This window comes from Melanostigma gelatinosum, assembly GCF_949748355.1.
Source record: "Melanostigma gelatinosum genome assembly, chromosome: 14".
In the NCBI taxonomy this organism is placed as follows: domain Eukaryota; kingdom Metazoa; phylum Chordata; class Actinopteri; order Perciformes; family Zoarcidae; genus Melanostigma; species Melanostigma gelatinosum.
In genome coordinates, this window is record NC_136647.1 from 11,380,297 (window position 1) to 11,405,536 (window position 25,240).

A 25,240-nucleotide genomic window follows, 5' to 3' on the forward strand; every position below is an offset into this window, starting at 1 on the left:
AGCCTTATTTTTTTGTACATTTAGAAATGCCTCAAGAGGCAGCCAAACGTGCAAAGAAAGAAGGAGAGTTGTTTTGTTCTTCTTTTTCTTATAACTAAATTGGTAATACAGTATAAGTATAGTACAAACCCACAGACACATCTTCAGCAGAAATCTGTGACATTTCACTGTGACAGGAACCTGCAGTGTATAAGTGCAAGTCTTGCCAACATGAACTCACACACAAACATACAGACATGAGGAATGAATCTGGCCTGGAGACTGTAAACATGTCAGGAGACATTCATCAGCTTTATCCACTATTAGGGCGAATTTACAGCACCAACAGGTCTATAAATTAAAGAGGGGGGGGGGGGGGGGGTATGATCAGTGATGAGATAAGCGGTTTGAATAAATCATAGTGGGCAAACCCTATAACCTGACTGACATTATGATCATCACTGATAAATAAGTCATAACTGGATGGAACTTGATTTAAGCCATGATTAAGTGATAAGCACATACAATTTCTGAGATTTAACCCGGTTGTTTTCGGTTGTAAAACTGACATATTTAAAAAAAAAAAGCATTAGAAGCCTTATAGTTATCAGTACATTTAGCTTTACTGTATTAGCGGTCTTATTTTTCCACTGGTTGACCATCAATTAAAAGTTAAATACTATGCCTTACATATAGTTGAATGCAGAATTGTGTTTAAAACGAGCCCTATTTAATAAAAAAAGAACCACAGTAGACTAAGTAATATCAAAGGCAATGCTCTTACAACAATCCGCTATGTCTGGATGTCATTTCTTAAACAATAAAAGCTAAATGGGAAAGTGGAATTGTGTGTGTTAGTGCGATTTTCATTTGTTTGTAGGAGAGGCTGAATGTCTGGCTGAGTTGCTTGTTTCGATGATTCCCCCCCCCGTCTTGCAGTGCCACAGTGCTCAATGCGTCTCCAAGTGCGCACGACCGGTCTGCAGCAGCGCGCCGCATACCGCTCGCCAGGCATCTGGCTGCTCCGCGTTTATTCCTGGAGGCGCCGTTTTTCGCTCAATCATCCCCCAACAGGTGGATAAGTCGAGTGGGAAAGAACATCTGTGGGAATACGCCCTGGGGAAAACTGGACGCGTTACTGATGCAAGTGTAATCCACCGAGAAAACTTGTCGCTTTCGTCTCGTGCGCGGTGAGTTGAATGCGGAGTGCGCCGGTTCGCGTTTAACCCCCCCCCCCCCCCCCCCTAAAATAGCACCGAATGGAAGTCGTGATGAAAACTGACCGAATCTGGATGGACAGTGGGACAGTTCAAGTCTCCAAAAATGAGATGGGAGAATGCAGACAAGACTGAAAACCAAGAGAAAGGCGGACTGACATCACAAGGCACCAACACATGATCCACACTGCAGTTTTCACATTTGGGGTAAGCTATCAGGAAGTTGAGGCGAATTATATTTTTAAGCTTTAAACATCTGTTTTATTAGTCCTCACGTGGTGTCGGGATGTTTTCAAAAGGAAGAAGGTTGATCTCGGTGAGCGAACTTTAATGCCCAACATCCCAAAGGTTAGTCATTTGCGCCAGTGAAGGCTACTATGTTTTGTCTATAAAAGGCTTTTCACGCCAGACAGGAGTGGACTATATGAAGTATCAGATGTAACTTGTTGCCTTCTGGGTCCCTCGGCTTGTAACTGACGAAGGACCCCAGCAGGCAAGAAGAAGAGTCCTCTCTCATTTTCGCAACCATTTTTATTTCCATCCATGCTATTTACTGTCAGCTTTCTCACGCACAAACACAGAAATAAAAATGTCAAAATCCCACCCGTGAGTGTAAGCATGGCGCCATTCACTGGAAATGGCACATTGAGTCTGCCAATTGACCTGTTGTCCTTAATGAATGCATGCTGGACCACAGTTGTTTTACTGCTATTGTAAACACAGGGCAGGCTTCTGGTAAATAGGCTTCTTGGATTGCTGGAACGCTCAACTATATGCATTGTGTGCATATAGTTGCATATAGTTGCATATACACGCTTGAGTGGTGCTGCACTCCTTAACAAACACACTCAGATTTTCTATTTCCAAATCATGTATCGATTCCAGGAAAGTGTGATTAGAGTCGAAAAAGGGCCCTCTGCGCAGGAGGCTGAGCATGTGTGTCTTCAATAATAGCCCACAGTGATATCAGCAGACCATCAACATCAGCACTGGTGTTTTGCTCAGTGGGCAGCCTTACTTTATAGCTGCTGTATTTTGTGGCAAATTGTGTCCCATGTTCACAATCAACTCAGTGGTTTTTTTATTGGCCAAATTACAATGACACAACAGTGTTATAAGCGCAGCAAAAATATATGATATATTACCTGATATAGGCTACAAGACATCTGTCCTTGATATAGTGGAACAGTGAATCCAGAAATCACAAGACACACAAAATAGGCTATTGAGGCAAGACTAGTTGTGAAAAATGTACTTTTAAGAGAAAATACATGTATATTTTTGAATAGTTGAATGTTCAAATATATTGAAATAATATTTTTGTTTATTTTATGCTTAGAATATGTTTAACGCTGTTGCTGAGGAGAGGGCTTATGTTGTTAAAAACATGTTTAGAATTAACAGACCTTACTGTGCATGTTTTCTGCATCGTGCATGATTTTTACTTTACCCTCTCAAGATAGATATTCAGTGGTGGTGACTGCAGTAAAGTGGATATGTTTCACAAAGGGCTATAGCAATATCAAAGTAATGCCCAGGATCTCAGAAATCCTTCTTTTCATGAGGATGCTGTTTTCTTTAAATGAGGGAAATTCGAGGCACCTTAGGGCCTCCCTAAAGTGCCTCCTTGAGTGTAAGCGGAGATGACAGGTGACAATGGGGGAAAAGATGTTGCTTAGGAACACTTGCCGACAGTTAACTGCAGGATGTTCCTTTCATATCCATTACTTTGGTGCTATATATTAGCTTGCATTTGAGCCGTCTTAAATCAGCGGCGACTCCAGCAAGTTACTGCGCCAGCCAAGAAATAGTGAAGCAAGTAACCTCCGTAAAATCACAACATGTCGTTTTTACTATTTTTTTTGTGCAGATTAAACAAACAAGATATAACCTCCTAATCTAGTGATCTTTAGAGTTGCAGTTGGCTGGAATTTCTGACATTATGACTGAGCTTGGATTGGCATTTGTCTCTGTTCCAGTCTTTGTGCTAAGCTAAGCCCTGCTGGCGCTATCTTGATATTTACTGTACAGACACAAGACTGGCTTCAATCATCTCTTCTAACTCAGCACAAAAGCTTTATTGGAGTTTAAAAACATTTGTTTTCCTTAAAATGTGTTATTTTAGAAAATCAAACATTTACACATTTTTATAAAATGCATAGCTGTTCTTCTTGTTGTCATAAACTAATTGGGCTGCTGTAAATCTGTTAATCCACTCATTATTTAAAATATAGAGGCTCACAGAGGACAGCAGTAATGAGTTATCCTAAGACAGTGAAGAGACAGGCGGCATTACGCACCATAATACGTAACCTTTGAGACTTTATCTTGTTTAATGTTTTATTCTTCACCCTCTCCCTCTCCTGCACCCCCTGTTTTCTTGTCCTCTCAGTCCCCTGTGGTTTTAAATCCTCTAAAGAGCAATAGAAAATGGCCAATCCCTTGTGTTTGTATTCATGTTTTTGCGCACCTGCTCAGTGGTTATAGTCAACTCACTGATACTCGTTTTAGAATGAGCTCAATATTATGGTTGCATAGTCTGAGGACAGCCAAAGGGTTATTTTTAGGATTAACTTCATAGATTTACAAATGCTACTTATTTATGTACTAATTATGAACACTATTTCCCCGTCTTCTCTTCATGGTCAGTATTTAATTATGACAGTGTGCTTGTAGATCTCACCTCTCACCAGATCTTGACCGTTGCCTTAGGAGACAGTCACTGTCACTGTCACGGCTTTCTTCTGTGACGCTGCACTGTGCATCATAAAGCATCGTTTTTGCTGTCACCAGGCAACCACTAAGTCAGCTGATGTCAATCAATTAGCAAGCATGACTAATGACATCTAGTCATTAACTCAAGAATTAAAGATCTTGTCATCCATTTGAGCTGCAACACTTCAAGCCTTCATCTCTCTCTGTCTATATAATCCCTTCACCTCTGCTCCTGTCGTCTTCTCATCTTTTCTTTTTTGTGAAAGTCAATACCAACAACATGTGTCTTCCACCTAGAACACCTTTGTTTCTGGTCCCCTCTAGTGTGACCTCCCTCAGCTTGGTAGCAGCTGTAGCAGTGTTTGCAGAGTGCTGGTAAGCTGAAGCCCAGGGAGATGTCACAGCTGTACTACCGGCGGACTGACAGCTCCTCGTACCGGGACCGCATCCCGCTGAGAGTGGTGCGGGCAGAGTCGGAGTTGTCGCCTTTGGAGAAAGCCTACCTTGGAGCTGTGGAGAAGGGAGACTATGCTAGTGTCAAACAGGCTCTAGAGGTACGTGTATCTGTGTGTGTATAAGTCCATGGAAGAATGGATCATGTGACAAATACAGAACCTCTAAATTATGGATGGATGGGAATTAAAGCCTGAATCTAATTGGATTGATTTTGAAAATATTAGAAGATTTATGGGTAACATGTGCAGCCATAATTATCCTCGATACTCATTTCCAATAACATCAGGGGCATCTATTTACCTTGACAGGTGTCAGACCTTTAGTAGTCACCAGCTGTTTGGTAGTCCCACAGTACCTGTGGGTGCGTGTTTGCTCTCTCAGAGCAAAACTCTGTAGACTTGGAGTTTCTCTGTCAGATCTGAAAGGTGTGTGGTGTTAACGTTTCCGTTCGAAAATCAATGTGTAATATCTGTCAATTACTATTTCCCCTTCTAATCACTGATATTCTATTAAACAAAGTCCCAGCGTAGCACTAGAAACAACCCCTGACTTTTAATCACAACCTCATTTTGCCAGGAGGCTGAGATCTATTTCAAGATCAACATCAACTGCATCGACCCTCTCGGCCGCACGGCTCTGCTGATTGCCATTGAGAACGAGAATCTGGAAATTATCGAACTATTGCTGAGCTTTAACGTCTACGTCGGCGATGCCCTGCTGCACGCGATCCGCAAGGAAGTGGTGGGAGCTGTGGAACTGCTGCTAAATCACAAGAAGTCTAGTGGTGGCATGCAGGTGAGGAGGGGAATGAGGGGGATGGAAGGAGTTTTAAATGAAGAGTGCTTTATTGGTGAGGAAGGAGTGTGTCAGTGCACAGGCAGTGAGCTGCTGGCAAGGCTGGGGGTCACTAGCAGAGAAACTAGGATTGTTGACGTTTACTTTCTCCCCAGAAGAAATGCATTCCTTTTTTTCCAGTTTGTCAAATCATGTTTCGCTAATTTTAACACTAATTTATTTCTCTTTTTTTGTAGTTGATACACTGATATCACCTGTAGTGATTCTATTTGTATTTGAAGGGACCTCCGCCATGTTTTATGTGTAAAAAGGTATAATAAGCTTTTATCCAACAGAATATGACATTGGACAGATGCACAACTCACACTACATGTATTGTTTATCACAAAATGTATGAACAGTGATTTATAAAAGTAAATTAATTACAAAAGCTCCCGTGTCTCAAACCCGTGCACAGTGGCCTCAATACCAAATCACTGAATGATATAAAGTGCAGTAAAAAAAAAAACTGCTCCTCATTGTGTAGCTTACAAGCTGAATGCAGTTGCCTGGAGCTTTTTATACCATCTAAAATAATTGACCCAGTAGAGTTGGAAACAACAAAAGCTGACACTTCAAAAGGCTGTCTAAATAAGACTTCTTTTTTATTTAAAAATAAATATTGTAAGGATTCAGAATACTGCTGCTCATTAAAGCATTCCTCTAGTCTTTAAGTGCCTGTTTCGAGCTTTTATTGCTATAATTAAAAACAAAATGCAGTGTAATTAATTTCAGATTGGTACTGCTTTGCACTGATTGCTCTCGACTCAAGGGGCATTTTCTTGTTCTTGTCCCTGTCGCACATGCACTGTGTACATACTGTACAAACTGGAACACACACGTACAGGCTGCACTTGCTCTTTTCCTCACTTCTCAGCAGTAATGCACCATAAACCACAAAGGAACAGATGTTTTTAGCTTCATCGATCAACTGAAAAGGGGATGTTATTGCTGTTCCTGTTAGAAGCTGTGCGTTCGTCTTTGATAATATAGAGCAGGGGTCCCCAACTGGCGGACCGCGGTCCGGGTCCGGACCCAGACGCAATTGCATCCGGACCCAGAACATATATATGTTTTGGAATTATACATATCAGACAGTTAGTTCAACTTTAACCGGCGTAGTTTATTCAGCCGTTACGGCACTTGTTCAGCGGTGCAGGAAGCGCACCGACCAATGCGGTGTAAATCACATCCGGTGATGCAGCTCAGCCAATCAAATATGGGTATTCTGACAAGATTCCTGACTCGAGTGAGATTTACACACACACACCGTGACACACGGGGGAGAGACGAGGAAATAGAAAGAAGAGCAGGAACATTGCGCTGATCAGAGAAGTTATCTCACATGACGTTCTCCAAAAAGAGAAACGTGTTCAGAGAGAATATCATGTATAAGCAAGAATGAACAGACTATTCTATGTTAATTCTTACCACATGTAAAACCAGCATGTCTCATATGTTCAGAAACCGTAACTATTGGTAAAAGCGGCAAATGAAGCGCACTACGAGGCAAAGCGGCAAATGAAGCGCACTACGAGGCAAAGCACAACTCCTTTGAACAAATGTACCCACTCACATCTAAAATGAAGACACAGAAAATGAACATAAGAGCCCAATATGATCAGAATCCAAAACAGTAATTCACTGTCCAACGATGATGTTGACAGAGAGACTAGAGCTGAAACAAGTGGGTTAATAACCACAGATAAAGTCCATGCTCACTGATTTCTCTTTTTAGATGACAAAAATATAATATTGTGGCTTTTTTTATTGACATCACTTCACACCTCAATGAAGTGAATTGAAAGCTGCAGGACAATTCAGTGAAATCAATTTTTCTAAAATGAATTACTTTATTTGAATGCACATTTTTGAAAAGCTTCAGTTATTTTTTTATCCAGACCTTATTTTACTTTAAATGAGAAGAACATTTATTTATGTATTTCTATGTATTATTTATACTCTAGTTCAATTTGAAAACAGAATAATAATTTGTTAAAATACAATTGATGTGCACTTTATTTGATTTGACAGTTGTTGACTACACAGAGACGTTGTTACTACTATTAGGCTTCTTGAATATATATATATATATATATATATATATATATATATATATATATATATATATATATATATATATAGCACTAAATAGCGCAAGTTAGATATTATTGTAATGTTTCGGACCTTTGTCCGAGGAGATTTTCTCAATCTGGACCTTTTGGAATTTTAGTTGAATACCCCTGATATAAAGTGAAATAGTGGAGGGGGGGGAAAGCATATATTAGGGAACAAAAGAGCACAAGAGATGGCTCTGGCTTGTTTGTTAAATGGAGAGAGACGGAGGGAGAATGAGATACAGAGGCCAAAAATATCCATCCGAACCCCTCAGCTGTGACATCTATCAGCCGCCGCATTTCGCTTCATGTCTTTGTGAGATAGAGCTTCTGCTCATGAGCGCCTGGTTATGCTTTAAAATAGGGGAGCAAACTTGGAAGAATGCATAATTGTCAGGGTTCATGGGGCCGTCACCCAGAAAAGATTTGTTAGATTATTAAGGGTGCGATGACATTCTAGGTGCGTGGGCTGTTGTGTGGGGGGAGGAAGACAGCAGAAGAAAATGATTGGACGGGCTTTAGTACAGTACTGCGACTGCCACAGATACTGGAATGTTTTTCTTTTATTTCAAACCATTTGATTTAATGATTGCTGTTGGGATGTAAACACAATGTGCAATACGGTTAATTAATTGCATTTGAAAAAGATGGATGCTTATATATGTGTTTATCCACTAGATCCCAAGTAATCCCCAAAAATATTACCAACAGCACGAATGCAAAATAGCCATGTCACACTTAAAAGAGCCGACTCTGTGATTCAGCTCTTTTGTGAATATCCCATCTCCACAGACGAATCCTTTCCGATCACTGGGCTAACGATTGATGGGCTCGCTGGCAAACATTGACTCGCAAATCAGTTCGGCATGTCGGTGAAAGTACAGAACAAAATGTGGCGTGGCGCAGCGATAACGTTGCTCGCCCTAATTGAATAGTGGGGATGCATTTGCTCCACGGGCTCGAGTGCTCAGGCGCCTATATGCTTCCTTCCATCACATGAGTAGGTTGTGAAAATAGATCACACCAAATTTCCTCAAGAGACGGTCATTGATTATATTAAAAGGCTGTCTGGGAAAACATTGCATTATATCTGTTGCCATTGTCTTTTCTGAGATTTATTAGCAGGAAGATTAATATATGCCTTGCTGGAATTGTGTGTTTTTATCGTTCCATTTTGCAGGCTGTCTGAATGATGTGTTTGTAATAATCTCATAAGTGTTGTGGGTGATTTGTTTTCCGCTGAGCAGCGCACTGGATATCAGCGTTTTAAACAGCTCCATGTATTATCCTCTGAGCACAGATAAGCATCTGTCGGAGGCACAAACACTGGAGCTCACAGCGTTTCTCAATTAGAAGGGCCTCGGGGTGCTTCTGTGTTGTTGTGTTTTTTCTTTTTCTGTCAGTCTTTTCATTTTTATGGGTTACTCTGCAACCTACATGTGCACATAAAGATAGTTACGTAAGGAAAACACTCTCCTTCTTACATGGAACACAATAAGCATAATCACGCTTGCTTGAATCCACAAAGACTTGAGCTTGTTTTCTGCAGTGTCACTCAAAAACAGGACTGCTCGGTGTCCCACTTTATTCCATCTTGATCTGAACATGTCATGTTGTGGGATGACAGGTGAAAACCAGTGGGGAGGCTGGAAAATGAGCGCAATGAAAAGAAAAGAAACACTGTGCTTCTGCAGATGCTTATCTTAATCAACGTGGTGACGGTGGACGCCTCATTCTAATATGAGACAAGTGGGCTACAATTTCATTTCTGTTCTCTATTATTATCATAACTCCACATCTAGCCTGCACTCCTCTTGCTCCGTGCTTGGGCACAGGCCAAGGCTGTTTGATGTCGATTATTTGATGTCCCTCCTTATCCCACTCGCAGAACAGAGTATATTAGATCCCCCTCCTCTGCGAAATATGACGACTCTCAGACGTGGCTCTGTGGCACTCTTTGTAGTTGCTGCTGCTCTGAGAGTAAACTACACAAGTAGTTAGTTTCCACATGTAAAATTACTTTTGGATGCGATATGGATGATGAAATCTTCATGAGAAATCTTCATAGGTTTTTTCTCGGAGAGTTTCACTGATACTATTCCTGTTTCTATTCATGAAAGTGGAACTTTTCTCAAACAGCCTACGGTACAATAATACTCAAATCTTATCTTAAATGAGACTTTTCACATCGATTGTCTTTCAGTCATTTATTTTAGAATCAAATCAAATCTACATTCTATAAATGGCTCTATTGGGGCTTGGTCAGTTAGTCCACGGCTTTGGTTCAGACTTATCTCAACAACAGTTTGATGGATTTCTATGAAATTTTGTAGAGACTTTCATGGTCCGCAGAGGATTAACTCTAAAGATGTTGGTGATCCCTTGACTTTTCTTTTAGCGCGCCATGAGCACATTGACATCTATGGCTTCAAGCGAAGTACGTCAGAGAGAGGCTAGCATGGCTCTTCACTCTAAGTCATATGTGTCCCGCCCGCCACATCATTTTATGTGGCCCGCGAATCCCCCAGCAAAAAATAAATAAAAATAAAAAATATATATATTTTTTTTTTTCGGGAAAAATAATTAAAAGTTAGACTTGAAAATAAAAGTATCCCCATGGTCGAAATTATGAGATAGAAAGTTGAAATTATGAGATAGCATGTTGTCTGTATACCGACATTAAAACGATCACAACAGGTGGACAGGAGAGGCAACAGCCCGAAAAGCGGTTTTCCAACAATTGAAAAAGATCGATAAATATTCCCAAAATGTCCACGAAGAGAAAAATTGATGCAGAGGGAAGAAAATGTAATGAAAGATGGGAAAGCGAACACATGTTTGTGCTTCAAGGAGAGCAACGTGTCTGTCTTCTGTGTTATGAGGCGTGTCGGTGATGAAGGATATAATTCACGTCGGCATTTTGACACCAAACACGGAGCTAAATTTAGCCTCCAAGAAAAACATCAAACTGTCCAAGAATTAAAAGGCAGACTGCAATCACAGCAGAATATATTTACACAAGCTACAGCCCAGTGCATGCTGAAGGTATGTGAGCAGAGCTCCGGCCAGATACAGACTTTTACAAACGTCAGTTTGTGAAGAAACACCATCGCAGACCGAGTTCATGAACTAGCAGCAATCTACGAGCAGGTACTTGTGTTTTTAATTAACTGTTGATGAAAGCACAGACAACACGGATACATCATCTATCCGTGTTCATCAGACCTGACTCTCAGTGAGCAGCTCTTGGATGTAGCTGCATGCACAGGACGACGACAGGGAGGAACATTAGTGATGCAGAGAGGTGACACAAACAGCTTTGAACAAAGTTAATGTCATAACTTCTGTTTGATATTTGTCTTTGTTATTTTCTTTAACAGTTTGATCTTTGACAGAGGAATGTGGGTTTCTTAACCCTCAATTAAAATGATTTATGTTAAAACAACAGAAATGTGTTTAAATATCATTTATATAACTGCATGTACAATATTTTTACACTTGAATAAACAATAATTAAATGCAGAGAGAGTTATTTAACAACATGTTAGGGAGAAGTTAGTTATACAGTCTTACAGTTACAACCGGCCCTTTGAGGGCGACCGTGATGCTGATGTGGCCCAGAGTGAAAATGAGTTTGACACTCCTGCTCTAAGTCGTGTTATTTCGTGCTTTTCGTGCTTATGAGAAGAGTAACTATTGTATATCCCTAATGAATCGATGAATACAGGAAACAGTGCTGTATATCACTTTACAGCACTGTTTCAACTCTACTTTCCTCGTGGATCCACTCGTAGTAAGACTCACATAAAAGCTCTCACAGGTTTTTTTTCCACGTGTCCCTTGTCACCAAACTGTGATTTGCTGTCACATGTGGCTTCTCGTGTAGAGCTGCCAGTAGAAGGCCTCCTGCTGCTTATCAATTTTTTTTGTACTATCAGATGAGAACACCTTGCCTCTGAGAGACCAATATCAGCATATTGGCAGTTTTGCCAGTTTATCAAACCCTCTGGCTGTCCCTTGAAATACACTAATAGTCAGTTTTGCTATCAAGGGTTTAGGTCAACACAAAGTATTAATAAGGACATATGACAATTGTAATATGTGAGTTAATGTGAGTAAACTGTTTAAAGTTTAAAGGTAAAGTTTTGACCTCACAACTTATCAAACTGTTAGACAGCAACACAGCTGATACACTTCCGTGGTTGTGTAGTTAGAAGTAGTAGTTTAAAGAGGACATTAGTCTGAGTAAAGCTCTCTGACTACACTATCCCCTTATATCTTTCCTCTGTCTACATCAAGTTAAGCTAAATACGTCCTAACATGTCGCACAGTTATCCTCCAACAATTCTCTGACTCTCCTGTCTCTCTCCCCCCTTTCTCTCTCACCGCAGAATCAGATAACAGTATACTTCAATTAAAAGAAGTGAAAAGAGCCAGCTTACTCTTCTGCAGCCCGCAGCCTGCTGAATGGCAGGGGAATAGCAAAAAGGGGTTCAGCTGGAGTGGGTGATAAGAGGAATGAGTTTCTTTCTGAGCATTAATAATTCCCTGTGAAATGTGTGAAATACTGATGCTTTTTATTACATTTTGGCCTACACCCTTTATAGCGGTCTTTATACGGACGACATTTTGTTTGTGACTTTGACCAAGGGCACCATTGCAGTGCAGGCAGTTGAACCGTTTTCACTGCAGCTGCCAAAAGCTTCGATGTTTTTCTTTTTGTGGCCGTTTATTCCATTTATCTTCGCTGTGAAGACCTTTGAACTATTCTCTGAGGGGAACAGAAGATATTTTAGGTACTGTGTTTAACCACACCAATTACTGTACTTCCACTGTGCGCTGAGCATGTCAGTCAAACCAGTCAGACCAGTCAGACAGAAGGAAAAATAAATCTGAGGTCTTGAAATTGGTAGTCGATCACATAATGGCCAAAGCCATTCTTTCAATGTATGTGTGGGTCTAAAGATAGTTATTCTGTGCTCTCGCTGAAAGGTTCCTCCGATCTTATTGGACAAGCAGTTCTCTGACTTCACCCCTGACATCACTCCCGTCATTCTCGCTGCACACACCAACAACTATGAAATCATCAAGCTTCTGGTGCAGAAAGGTGTGTCTATGCCGCAGCCTCATGAGGTGGGTATACCATTTGTATTTTTTTTTTTATTATTGTCCAAGTGAAACCCTGTATCGCCAAAATATCAACAAACATTCTGGGGGGCAAACAAAAGTCTCGTGTGCAGAAGGATTAAAGTGCAGTTATGCCACTACATCCAGTGGGGTTATGAAAGTGTTTTATGAGTCAATAAATAGAAACGATTCAGGTGATACAGAAGATACACGACTGGATTTTTACTCAACAGCAGCAATTGGTATTTTCAGTAAGGTTACACAGTATACACTACAGTATGCATGTCATTAAGTATTTCTATTAGGATCTTATTTATAAGATATTCTCAAATAATTGACACCAACTTGATGTCTTCAGATTCTGTTGAAGCCCAGGGGTTTTCAGATTATGATTAGTTCACTTGAGAAACAAAAGGAAACATTTTCAATGTAGTGTGTAAATATGCAAATAATTTATACGGTCAAAATTGGGCCTTTAATGTCTAACAACATATCCAGCATAGCAGCTTGCAGTGCAGGACCGAATCCCGATTCTGTTACTAAATGCTGGGAAGCCTCATTAACATGTGTCCGTGCTTTGTTTGACGCTGCAGGTGCGCTGTAACTGTGTGGAGTGTGTGTCTAGTTCAGACGTGGACAGCCTGCGGCACTCTCGTTCCCGCCTCAATATCTACAAAGCGCTGTCAAGTCCCTCGCTAATTGCGCTCTCCAGCGAGGACCCCTTCCTCACTGCGTTCAGGCTCAGCTGGGAGCTGGAGGAGCTCAGCAAGGTGAGGAACGTCCTTTCGTAGGATTTGATTCCGTTGCATTAATTAACCTCTGTGCCCTCTCATGAGGCATTCAGCGGCTTGTCCGTTTGTTAGCTCAGCATTAATATAAAATTGCTCTCGGTAAATGTCATCGGATATAAAAATAATGAAAAGGGTCAGCGATGAAAATTCACAGAAATAATTGCAAACACTGGATCATTGCCTGCCTCCAGATGAAATATAAAAAGGTTCATCATCATTCTTTTTGTCATAAAGCTACAAATGCCAGGCGCTTTCAGGACACAAAATCCACAGATTCAATTTTAGAAACACCACTTTTTAGACCTGTACTCAGACATTTTTAATATAATATATTGACTTACATTTCAGCTGCAAGGTTCTTGCAGGACTTCTTGCGTTTAGCCATATCTGTATTCTGTGGACACTTTTTTTTAAGGTGGAGAATGAGTTCAAATCAGAGTATGAGGAGCTGTCTCAGCAGTGTAAACAGTTTGCCAAGGACCTCTTGGACCAGACGAGAAGCTCCAGAGAGCTGGAGATGATCCTCAACTACAGAGATGACGTCAACTTATTGGAGGAAGAGGGCAACACCGACCTGGCAAGACTCAAACTAGCTATCAAGTACCATCAAAAAGAGGTAAGCACGATACGTACTATTTGTGTATCGGTACAGTACAAGGTATTCAGTTTATGTTTTAAAGAATAATTCATAGCTTTCTAACTGGATCAGATGGCAAAGGCTGTGAGAATCAAGGCTAAGTGAATGAGTGCCATAGTGTGACATCTGTATTTAATTTGATAATCACCCTGCTCACAATTAAAACACAACAACGCAATAGTTTTTGAAGGACAAAACATGAAAGACTCAGAAAAAGTTGCTTCTTTATTTCATAGAAAGTAACGTGAAGGAAGCAGAGAATATCATCCTCTTGGCTATCAACACAATGATCTCGAACACTAGAGCGCGTCTCAGTCAAGTGAGAGTCAGAGAAAGAAATATTACAGTTTCAGCCTGTAAAATTCTGCAATATATGAGAAATCATCTTGTGTTTTTTCAGGCTTCTCCTCTAGTATTCGTTTTTTCCCCTTCTGGCCAGTGTTGTTTGCTATGTTATCTACTGTACAGCTTGTTGTTAGATTTCAATGCCACATGCCTGCCAAATTTGCTGCACCAAGCCAATGACTTCTCACAGGTGTTACTGCCAGCCAATAAAAGCAGCTGTAGATTAGCATCAGGTTCTTTTTTAGTTAGGATTGTGTCCTTTTTTAGCTTTGGCAGCTGAAGATATGCAAAGCTTGAATATTATTTCCAAAGCATAAAAACAGCAAGGTAACTTATTGATCTACTTCGTTAAAATAACATGAAGATGGTGTTTATTCACTCAAATCAAGTCAGTCGTTGTGTCACTGAATTTCTACATTCAGTTAAACATACGTGCTTTATAATAGTCTGTGATATTTAATGCAGAGCATGTACAGTACATTTGGGTTTAATGCGCAGGCAAACGGGCATCAAACAGGCATCAATTAAGTGATAATTACTTTCACTGTCGACTTTCAGTTTCCCGAAGCTGCCCAATAAATCGGATTGTTTTGTTCAGCAACCCTGTGGGTCCGCCGTTGCATTTTAAACACACATGAATCATTTTGAGGGAAATGGTTCAAACCTGATAACTCCATTGGAATATTTCCTTTACAGTTCACTGATTTCATGCTGTTGTTTCTGTTGTGTGATAAATGTTTGTCAGGTAGAGCCAGCAACAATTGGTGTGGAAAAAAAAGCGAATTAAAAAGGTGCAATTTTAATTCCTAATAAGTACGTGTGCTATGTATATAAACATTCAGTATGGATACTATTTCCTAACACCCCTAAAATGTTATAATTGTTACTGATGAGTAATACAAGATCACACATCTGCATACTGACCTGTAATTAGTTAGTTATGGTTGTAATCACTTTACAATTATTTAATTGTACTCCACCTATTAAAAGCTTAGTGCTGTGGGTGAATATAAAAGGGTTACCAGAAAATCATCTCACTGATGCATTAGCCGTTCTTCTGGGTTTAATGGGTTGTAATGAGGAAGCCCGCTTATAGTGTTGCTAAGTTATGGGATGGCTGATGGCTTCCTCAGGCAACAGGAAAGGGGTCAAATAGGTGTTCTGCCGAATATAAAGGTGAGGGAGCCGACACATTACTCCTAGGAGCGTTTTATAATTAATCTGTCTGTCTTTGCTCAGAGCAGATGCACTTTTGGCGGCGTCTCGATTTACGACTCTGCTCTTCCCCCCACCCCATCAAACACAGGTTGGTGAGTGAGCATGTTGGGTCTCAAAAGGAGAATTGGAAGTAGTGCAACAGGTGTACATGATGATGAACAGTCCCCCTCTTATCCAGCCTCTCTGTTGTTGGCAGTAAATCCCTCATTTAACAAAAGTGTAAGCGATCATCCCTTCCTGCTGCCACAACTGTTGCCACACATCCCTCTTTCCCAGGGGTTCTTTAACTATTCAGACGATGTCCCAATATGCCCTTCACCTGCGTGCTGTCCATAACACCCTTCGATTGCACCGGGACTTTGATGGAGGACAGTGTCTCATGATATGAGTAACAATCCACCCAGCTATCCTTTTTAAATGATAAATGTCCCAGCTGCCTATAGATTGGTTAGCAATCATTTCAAGGTAAAGTTATTCTGTCAGAAATGCTGTTCTAGAGCGCTGTAGTGTATGTATTGAATCTGTCACAGGGCATGATGAGGACTCAAGCGCAGACAGTCAGGTGTGGGGCAAAAAAGGGTTTTAATGAATAATCCAAAAACAAACAGGGAATCCAAGGACAAGACAAGAGACGAGGGGGGAAATCCGGCAGAACAAGCAGACGGGGAACCCGGGAACAGGACGAGCAAACCGGGCGGGTATAGGAAACAAACAAAACAAACAAACAAACAGTGATTTTTTTTCTTCTTTTTTTTATTATTGTACAGGCTGTGGCTGAGTGAGTCACAGGGTTTTTGACCCTCAACTGAAAAAAACCGAAGGACATTTCAACTCTTAATCCTCTTATGTGTGTCGTTAGCGTGCACGCTGGTTTAGGTTTTTAGTATTTATTCTTGCATCTGTGTGTGTTTTTCGGTTTTGCTTCTGCTGTGCTCGCAGGGTTTAGAAACACAATTTATAATGGTCTGAAGAGAAATCTCCACAGGCCTCCGCTCTAAAGAGCAGAGCAAACAGAGCAGTCTGCGCTTTGATGCAGCGGGACGCCAAATCAGATAAATATGATCAGGAACACAATAAAGTGCAGATTATCCCCGCTACCTCCCCGAGGGTTTCAGCAGTGGATTACTCTCATTTGTACTGATGTAATTGCAAAAATGTAGGTGAGTACATTGAAGATTCACAGTGTGAGCGGAGCCGGACTGCCTCTTTAATGTTTGAATGCGTCAGAGGTACATGCTGTAGTTTCACGTTGCCCCCTTGTGATATGTTGTAAAAACTGCAATACGGTATTTCAAGAGGTTTTTAATGCCTCCATTAAATGGAGATAAAATTGCAGTAAGAAGAATAAGTGTTATGTAGTGAAGGACCATTAACACTCAGCACTTATTCACTGCAACAGAAAGATCTGTCTTCCCATTTCAGTCTGCAGTGTTGAGCATTGTTCAGCCCTTCAGATTGTTTTGTTAAAACAAAAGAAAGAGGTAACTCCACAAAAAATACTCACGCAAGTGTATTTGTGTTTGGAATAATCTCCTTCATACGACAGCCAGACAGTGTGACCATCAGTGCGTGGGTTGATTCAGAAATCCTTTCTGTCAGCTAGGAGTTTACGTACATCGTCTGTGGAAGCGGAGTAGAAGAGTTTCAGCAGAACTTTTCTGTTGATAATGCTGCAGGGGAACTTGTCTTCACAGAGCTAGAAAACACCCTGACACATTGATAGTTGAATCGCTGTCCTGGCACTTTTGGGCTGTTGACAGTGGAGAGCAGCAGGAAAGGGTGTAGAGATGCACTTTCTCAATGGGACACTTCATCACAGCTGAGTTGTGGAAGTGATTGTGACAGACGAAGGAATGGTGACATTGTTTTTCACCAGGAAAGAGGAATAGAAAGAGAGGTTTGCATTGGAAAGAAGCTGTTCGTAATGAATGGAAGTAGTTCAAATGTTACAGCAGCGTAAATCAAGGAAAGAATAATAACCTGTATCTATACGAGGACAGGGCATTTCAACACTTTTGCTTTCTATAAAATCAAATACTGCGAACAAAAGAAAATAAATCTTATACAGACCACAGATTTATCTTGTGAAGGTACATAATCTCCTTTTGGAGATTATATTATTATTACAGCTCATATGCCAAGACAGCATGGATACATTTTCCTAATTATGGTGCTAATTAGCTTAATTTCTGACCTCATTAGCATCGCCGTCAGTGTTTAATGTATCATGCTGATTAAGGCAAGACATCAGCAACTCAAGTACCTTTTGTTTACTGTCATTAATTAGCAATAATGTTCTGACAAGCAGTGAAAGATGAAAGCTACCAAGGAACAGTTTTATTCATGAACGGGCCACTCGCTGGTGCGATACAATTCTAAAAAAATATCTAGATGGAAACAATTCTATCTACAGTGGCTGTAGAATTTAAAACAATGGCTCTTTTTACTGTATTATTTACTGGGATCAAGTACTTCTTACAAGACTTCAGCCTGCACCTGTCTGTTTCAGACTTTGGGTGCAACTTAACGAGGTTAGCCATCTTGTCTATAATAAGGTTCACGCTCAAAGGAATTATATGAAATGAGAAAATCAACAGGGGAGCGTTTTCCTTTTTTCCTTCCCTCTTTATTTTTTCATAGTCAGCATATGATTCATATTCTCTCTCTCTCTCTCTCTCTCTCTCTTGTAAAAAGTAGTCACTTGTTCTCCACTCATCCATGAACTTCATCTCCGATATTCCCTCTCTTCTGCATTTCCTCTCAGGTTGTGTGGCAAAACTGTATAGTTGAAGTATGGAAATATGAGCAATTGTACTCCAGACCCCAACGCAGTTAGGGATCTCTGGTTCCCATGGTAACAAGGCTGCAGAGTTGGTGGATTGGCACCCGACGGTGCCGGTCGACACGTTGACTCTGGTATAAAGGCTCAACGTGATATTTCACAACGCTGTTTTGCGCCTGTGTTAAGTGTGTTTGCATGTGCCCATGCTGTGAAACGAATGTATTCGATACACGATGAGTTTGTTTGTTTGTTATCTTTAACGGGAATGCATTCCAGATACGTCTAGAGCATCACCACATGCTGCTGATGCTACAGACCGTTTGGCGGAGGCAGTTCTGTAGCACAGCTGCAGTTTTGATGCATTGATTATTTTGGTGTCACTGACGATATCAAACCTGTACGCAGTTACCAAGAGAAGCATGGCAATGACCCGGACAACATTGTCCTTTATTCTTTTCCTCTTAGCACTCACATGAGGTGTTGATCCCACAACATCTCAAATATTCAAACAATCCAAACAACCGAAAAGAATACAAAATATTTTCCACATGTTGAATCATGTTGCAAACATTTTAATAACCTTGTTGTGTGTAAGGGATATAAAATGTTGTCCGTTTAAAAGAAGTTTCAATCTTATTCAGACATCTTGGGAAGAAGTACTGCGTTTTTATCTCAAAAGAATCATGGAGAAATGCAATGCAGTCATCTAAACAAGGCTCTCTGGTTTCTTGTAGATTCTTTTTTACTGACCTCACAGCCTGTATAAGGTTCCTTTTATGTCAAGACTGCCTTTACTTGATTTCCTTCTAAAATATCCATGTGTGTCGATGATTACTCTTTACATTTTGACCCCACCAACACATCGCACTCCTACGTTTGCATGCTCTGAACTAGAACTTGCTGCAGTTGCTAATTCTGGCACGTGGCCACTAGGCCATTATGTTCTGTGTAAAACCACTCAATAGCCTCAGGCTGAGGATGCTGTCTCCCTGCTGCAATCATACCTTAGATTAGAGTGCTAGGAGTTATTTTTTTTATCTCCCTAGATCAAACAGAAAAGTACAACTCTCCTCTTATTTCTTTAAGTTTGTAGCTCAGCCAAACTGCCAGCAGCTTTTGGCGTCCCGGTGGTATGACGAGTTCCCCGGCTGGAGACGACGCCACTGGGCCGGGAAGTTCTTCACCTGTGTCTTCATCGGCCTCCTCTATCCTGTGTTTGCTCTCTGGTACCTCATCGCTCCGAAGAGTCGCCAAGGCCTCTTCATCCGCAAGCCCTTCATCAAGTTCATCTGCCACACAGCATCCTACCTGACCTTTCTGTTCCTGCTGCTCCTCGCCTCCCAGCACATTGTCACCACAGAGCAGGACAGGCAGGACAGACAGGGCCCCGCACCGACCACTGTGGAGTGGATGATCCTGCCCTGGGTGCTGGGTGAGTGAAATGAGTGAAGTCTGATCCATCCTATTGACTTTAGTGATCCCCCAGACTTTTCTTCTAGCGCCACCGTGAGCTCGACATTTGTGTTTTTTAGGGAAACGTCTCTACAACTATTGATTGGATTGCCATAAAAGTACCTCGCTGAATGAATTGTCATGACTTTTTTGATCCCTGGACTGTTCATCTAACTTCAGCATCAAGTCAACATTTTAATTTGGTTTCATTACCAATACATTGGTTAATGACCCAATAGCTGCACAGGTAATTACATCCATCCCATCAGCCTCAGCTGTACTTTGCGATTAGTGCTGATCTAATGTTAGCATGCAAACAAGCCAAACTGAGATGGTGAACCTGGTAAACATTATAACTGCTAAACATCAGCATGTTAACAGAGTCATTGTGTCTACAATTCAAATGCATTTGTACAATCCATGCCCATCCAAACTAAAAAGGCTCTAACTCCCACTCACCTGGAAATGTTTATGCAGGAAATAAACCTGACTTTTATTTCCACAACCTTGGATGCAGCAATGACTTTTAGAAATACTACCTGCTCGCCGATCAGAAACAAGTATTTTTCATGTCCATGGTATGAGGATTTTTATTGAACAGATGATCTGACAGTCTCTGTATTGACAGGATTCATCTGGGCAGAGATCAAACAGATGTGGGATGGTGGTTTCCAAGAATACGTCCACGACTGGTGGAACCTGATGGACTTTGTCATGAACTCTCTGTACCTGGCCACCATCTCCCTAAAGATTGTAGCCTACACTAAGGTAACCAATTATCTAAGAATAGCAGTAAAATAGACAAGGTGCAGTGTAACGTTATAGTGCTCTCACTTTATCTGTTTCCATCCTCTGTCCTGTTCAGTACAGTGGTAGTAAGCCGAGGAACCAGTGGGAGATGTGGCACCCAACCCTGGTAGCTGAGGCAGTGTTTGCCATTGCAAACATTTTCAGTTCCCTGCGCCTCATCTCGCTGTTCACAGCCAACTCTCACCTGGGGCCACTGCAGATCTCTCTGGGCAGAATGCTGCTGGACATCCTGAAGTTCCTCTTCATCTACTGTCTGGTAAACACACAAACGTTTGCACACAGACATGCATACAAAAAACACATGGATTTGCTGAAATGATTGCATCCACTTGGCACACACTTCTTCTCTCCTTCTCCAGGTCCTACTTGCATTTGCTAATGGGCTGAACCAGCTGTACTTTTACTATGAGACCAAGGCTTCAGATGAGAGGGGGAAATGCAAAGGCATCCGCTGTGTGGAGCAGAATAACGCTTTCTCCACGTGAGTTCACATGAATCCAAACGTGCTTGCATGCGTAGTCTAGATGTGTGATGGCGTGAAATTAAGTGTTAAAGTATGAGAGAGTTGTGTGTCTCTGTATATTGCTGTTACTGGTTGAGAAATGTGTGAAAACAAAAAAATAGAAAAGTTTCAGTTGCTAAGAGAAGCTGATGTTTTTGCAGACTTTGAGTAACACATATATTTCCCTGTTTCCCTTGCAGGTTATTTGAGACACTGCAGTCTCTCTTCTGGTCAATCTTTGGTCTGATCAGCCTGTATGTGACCAACGTGGATGCTGACCATCAGTTCACTGAGTTTGTCGGCGCCACCATGTTCGGCACCTACAACATCATCTCACTGGTGGTGCTCCTGAACATGCTCATAGCCATGATGAACAACTCCTACCAGCACATTGCTGTGAGCGCAGATGGAACACAGTGCAAACAACAAGACGCATGAATGTGTGGGATAGATGGTGTTTGTGTCGTGCTTTTCACGTGTCCTAATCTCGGTTTCAGGATCATGCAGATATCGAGTGGAAGTTTGCCAGGACAAAGCTGTGGATGAGTTACTTTGAAGAAGGGGCCACTCTGCCAGCCCCGTTCAACATCATCCCCAGCCCCAAATCATTCTTGTACCTCATATGCTGGATCAAGAGACAAGTGTGGAAGAGGTCCAGATCCAAGCGCCCTGAAACCTTTGGAACTATTGGAGTAAGTCAGGTGTCAAATACTAAAACACACATTGAAGAAGAAGAGTTTGCTTGTCTGTTTTTTTTCATCGATACTTGTCAATGCTATCATTTCAAAGAAGAAACCATGAGCAACACTCAGGGGCCACATGCAGCGAGACCCACAGACAGCAAAGTGTCATGCAAATGTGTGATACCGTGAAGAGAAAGTAAATATGCCCTTTCTCTCATCTCCCACTCTTTTACTAACTCACGCGCTCTGGCATCTGATTTCTGTGCAGAGGCGAGCAGCAGATAACCTGAGGGTAAACCATCAGTATCAGGTAAATGTCGTCTTTTTCAAAGCAAGCTGAAAACAATTACTGTCCTCTGCGAGTGTGTGCTTGAGGGAGTGTGTGTGTGTGTGTGTGTGTGTGTGTGTGTGTGTGTGTGTGTGTGTGTGTGTGTGTGTGTGTGAGAGAGAGATCACACTGCTCTTCGACGCCTTTCTACACTTTCAATTTCCATCTGTCAATAGAATGATTTTGCGATGTCTCACACAATAGGCCTAACAATTACACCCAGCGGGATGTTCATCACCGTTCTCTGCAGAGTATTTCCTATTTGCACATATCTGCAGGTGGTTATCGTAGCATTTTTGTATGAGATGCAGCTTGAAATGCGTTTCCTTTTGTGTGTATATATTTGTCGTCTTTTTCCTGACTGACTGACTGTGAGTTTTCTATTGAAGCAACACTTTCATTCAATTTTGGAGGATGTTATTGTGTTGCCTTTTGTTTCACGGATGTAGGAGGTGCTGAGGAACTTGGTGAAACGTTATGTGGCCGCCATGATCAGAGATGCTAAGACAGAGGAAGGCCTGACTGAAGAGAACTTCAAGGTAGGCACAGCTGCTAGCAGTGAATAAGCATCTATAATCAATATATGTTAACAATAGATCACATGACTGTAAGGGGTGGCTCAGAGTGACGACCCACAGAGAATTATCACCCGACTGCAGTTAGAGTTCAGATCGCTGTTTTGGTTTTCCCGTCCCACAACTTTGCTGTCAAATAGACAGACACAGTTAGCAACTATCTGGTAAACATGGAACATTTAGCTTCTAAGAAGCCAGATATTTCCCTCTGGAGTTGGTAGAGACCAAAATGCAATTGCGAAATGCCTTTAAAATGTTCTCATATCCTTTGTGAGAAAACAAAATTGCTGGATCAATATTTTCTGAATTACACTTTCTACACTTAGTATTGTCTGAGTTACAATATAATCAATACTCTACAGAATGCCCTGAAAATACCAACTATTCAGGCTGATATAGTCAAATGAAAAAGTCATTCGTTAATTTACTAGGGGAGCTCACTTTTTGCTTTCCTCTTCCAGGAACTGAAACAAGATATCTCCAGTTTTCGTTACGAGGTGATGGGCATGGTGAAGACAGGGAAGCCTGCTCTACAGGTGGCAAAGGCCAGTGAGAGCTCAGCAGAGTCCAGTCTTGCTTACCCCAACTCCTCGCTCAAGGTTTCTCCCTCGCCCCAGAGCGGCCAGGTGAAAAGCAAACTCAACCGTTTCAAGATGATCGCATCCATCCTCAAGCAGGGCAGTGCAACAGCTTCACCCAGGCCGCCTGAAGCCTCCAACGGTCTACCTAACGGACTTGTGGTCTCTGAAGAGAGCTCCAGCACAAGCCAGGGGAGAAATTCCCCCAAAGATATCGCTGACTTTGGCTTGTTCCAGAAATGCCACTGGAGTGGAAATGAAGCCACATTAGCTGCAGGAGAGATTTCCAGAGACATGTACTCTTTGTCAGAGGAGGCAGGGGAGTCCGGGGGCTCAGACGCAGAGCAGCAGGCAAGAGGTAAGGATGAAAAAGAACTCCTGCAGACAGACAAGAAGGAGGAAGCTGCAGTAAATGAGGCCCCAAATGAAATCAACGATGTATTGAAGACCAACAATAGCTCAGATGACGGTGGAAAAGAAGAAACGGAGAAAAAGGACAAAGAGAGTTTATCCTGCGGTGACTCAGTAGATGGTGGAAGTTTGTCAGTGTCGTCTAGAGAAGAAGCATAAGCTATGACGGCACGTGGATATAACTAAAGGCCCAGTAATGCTGGACTGAAGAAAGGGACAGAGACAATCAATGTGAGTTTCAAGTGAGGTTGTTTTGCAAAGTCTTGACTTTTCCAGTTATTACCAAACTAATGATCAGATTTGATCTTTGGAGACTCAGAGAGGTTTTTGGTGGAAGTATTTTAAATGCAGCTATGTTAGAAGTGGAGATGCAGCAAAGGTAAACTGAGCTCTGTGTGAGCATAGCAAGGATTTAGATTTTAGGATAAAGTCATCTTATCGCATCCCTACTGGTTGGAAAGTAATTATTTCCTGAAATTTTTAACATCTCTCTCTCTCTCTCCCTGTCACTTACCTGACATGTGCCCTTCTTTTCAAGTTCCTTCATCAATCTCTCTCTACCTCTTTTCCTTTCCCGTTTATCTCTACACCGCTTAACTCTGCCCATCCTTATCTCACTAGAGCAATAGATGTGTTCTGTTTTAGACCCGACCCTCTGCCTTACTCTGTCTGTTTCTGCACTTTACACTGGCATACGGTATCTGAAAGATGTGTCAAGCTCTGATCATGCAACAATTCTCTCAATGTTTTTCTATGCAAAACCTGGGATTGTGATTTTCATCATTCTGAAGAGGACGGAGGTACAAATAACAGTGACAGGTCATGACAAGTATTCTCGTAAAGTTGAACGTGGCCAATGAAGAATAATGGGAGGTACACAATATCAACACAGCCTATTTAAAGCAACATATTATTGATGTTTTATCACTCCCACAGAAAATTGTTATTTTGAGAAATGCGCTTGTTTTTAACTGGTACTTTTTAGATGTCATGTTAGTTTAAATGAATGAATGTTGTTATAGAAATTAAAACATAGATCAACTCTTTATTTGGCTTTTTTCTTTTGTTCGATGCAGATTACAGACAGATGGTGACATGCTCGCTCATCTTATTCGGATTTTACTTTTGCAAAGACTATTTTATTTTATGTTGCTGCTTAGTAAGTGTTTACAGTTTAACAATAATGATGTTTTGTAGGTTATTTGTATTCTTTAAGGACGTTCGATTCTGAAAAAAACAGTGAGGTATTCAAAAGAAATAACTCCAAAAAACATACTTGGGTTGATTCAAAAGTGTACAGCCCTATATGAAACCATAACTACATAGTACCAAACGTGATGAACCGGCCACTGAACATGATGCACGTATACTAATACTTAATGGGTTAATAGTTGACTTGCAGTTTACACATTTATACCGGACACTGTCATTAACTTGGCTTCGGCTTTCATTTAAAAAGCTGATGTCCGCGAGATTCACTCCTCTCCCAGGGCTCCAAATTAACAATGCATACATTTATAATGAAGGACGGTGCAGAGCCTGTAGATAAGCCTGATTTTGGAAAAAAAGGAATGAGGAACAGGCCCCAGGTCATCAGCACGATACTTTTGAATTCTCAATTCACCATGGGCACAGCATCAGTTAATGAACCGCCTGTCAGACCAGAAACATGTATGCATTCAT

The 25,240-nt window shown here is 41.3% G+C and overlaps 1 protein-coding gene across 1 annotated transcript; it reads left to right on the forward strand.

Moving 5' to 3' along the window:
• Positions 1–4,306: 4,306 nt before the first annotated feature.
• On the forward strand, positions 4,307–23,716 carry trpc4a (transient receptor potential cation channel, subfamily C, member 4a; the record flags this gene model as incomplete). The annotated part of the gene is made up of 14 exons (XM_079283333.1): positions 4,307–4,465; positions 4,944–5,162; positions 12,311–12,451; positions 13,039–13,215; positions 13,652–13,852; positions 19,305–19,650; positions 20,299–20,438; positions 20,536–20,736; positions 20,840–20,961; positions 21,183–21,378; positions 21,480–21,674; positions 21,934–21,975; positions 22,443–22,532; positions 23,030–23,716. 14 exons carry the CDS (start codon positions 4,307–4,309, stop codon positions 23,714–23,716), a joined length of 2,916 nt encoding a protein of 971 aa, XP_079139459.1.
• Positions 23,717–25,240: the final 1,524 nt, after the last annotated feature.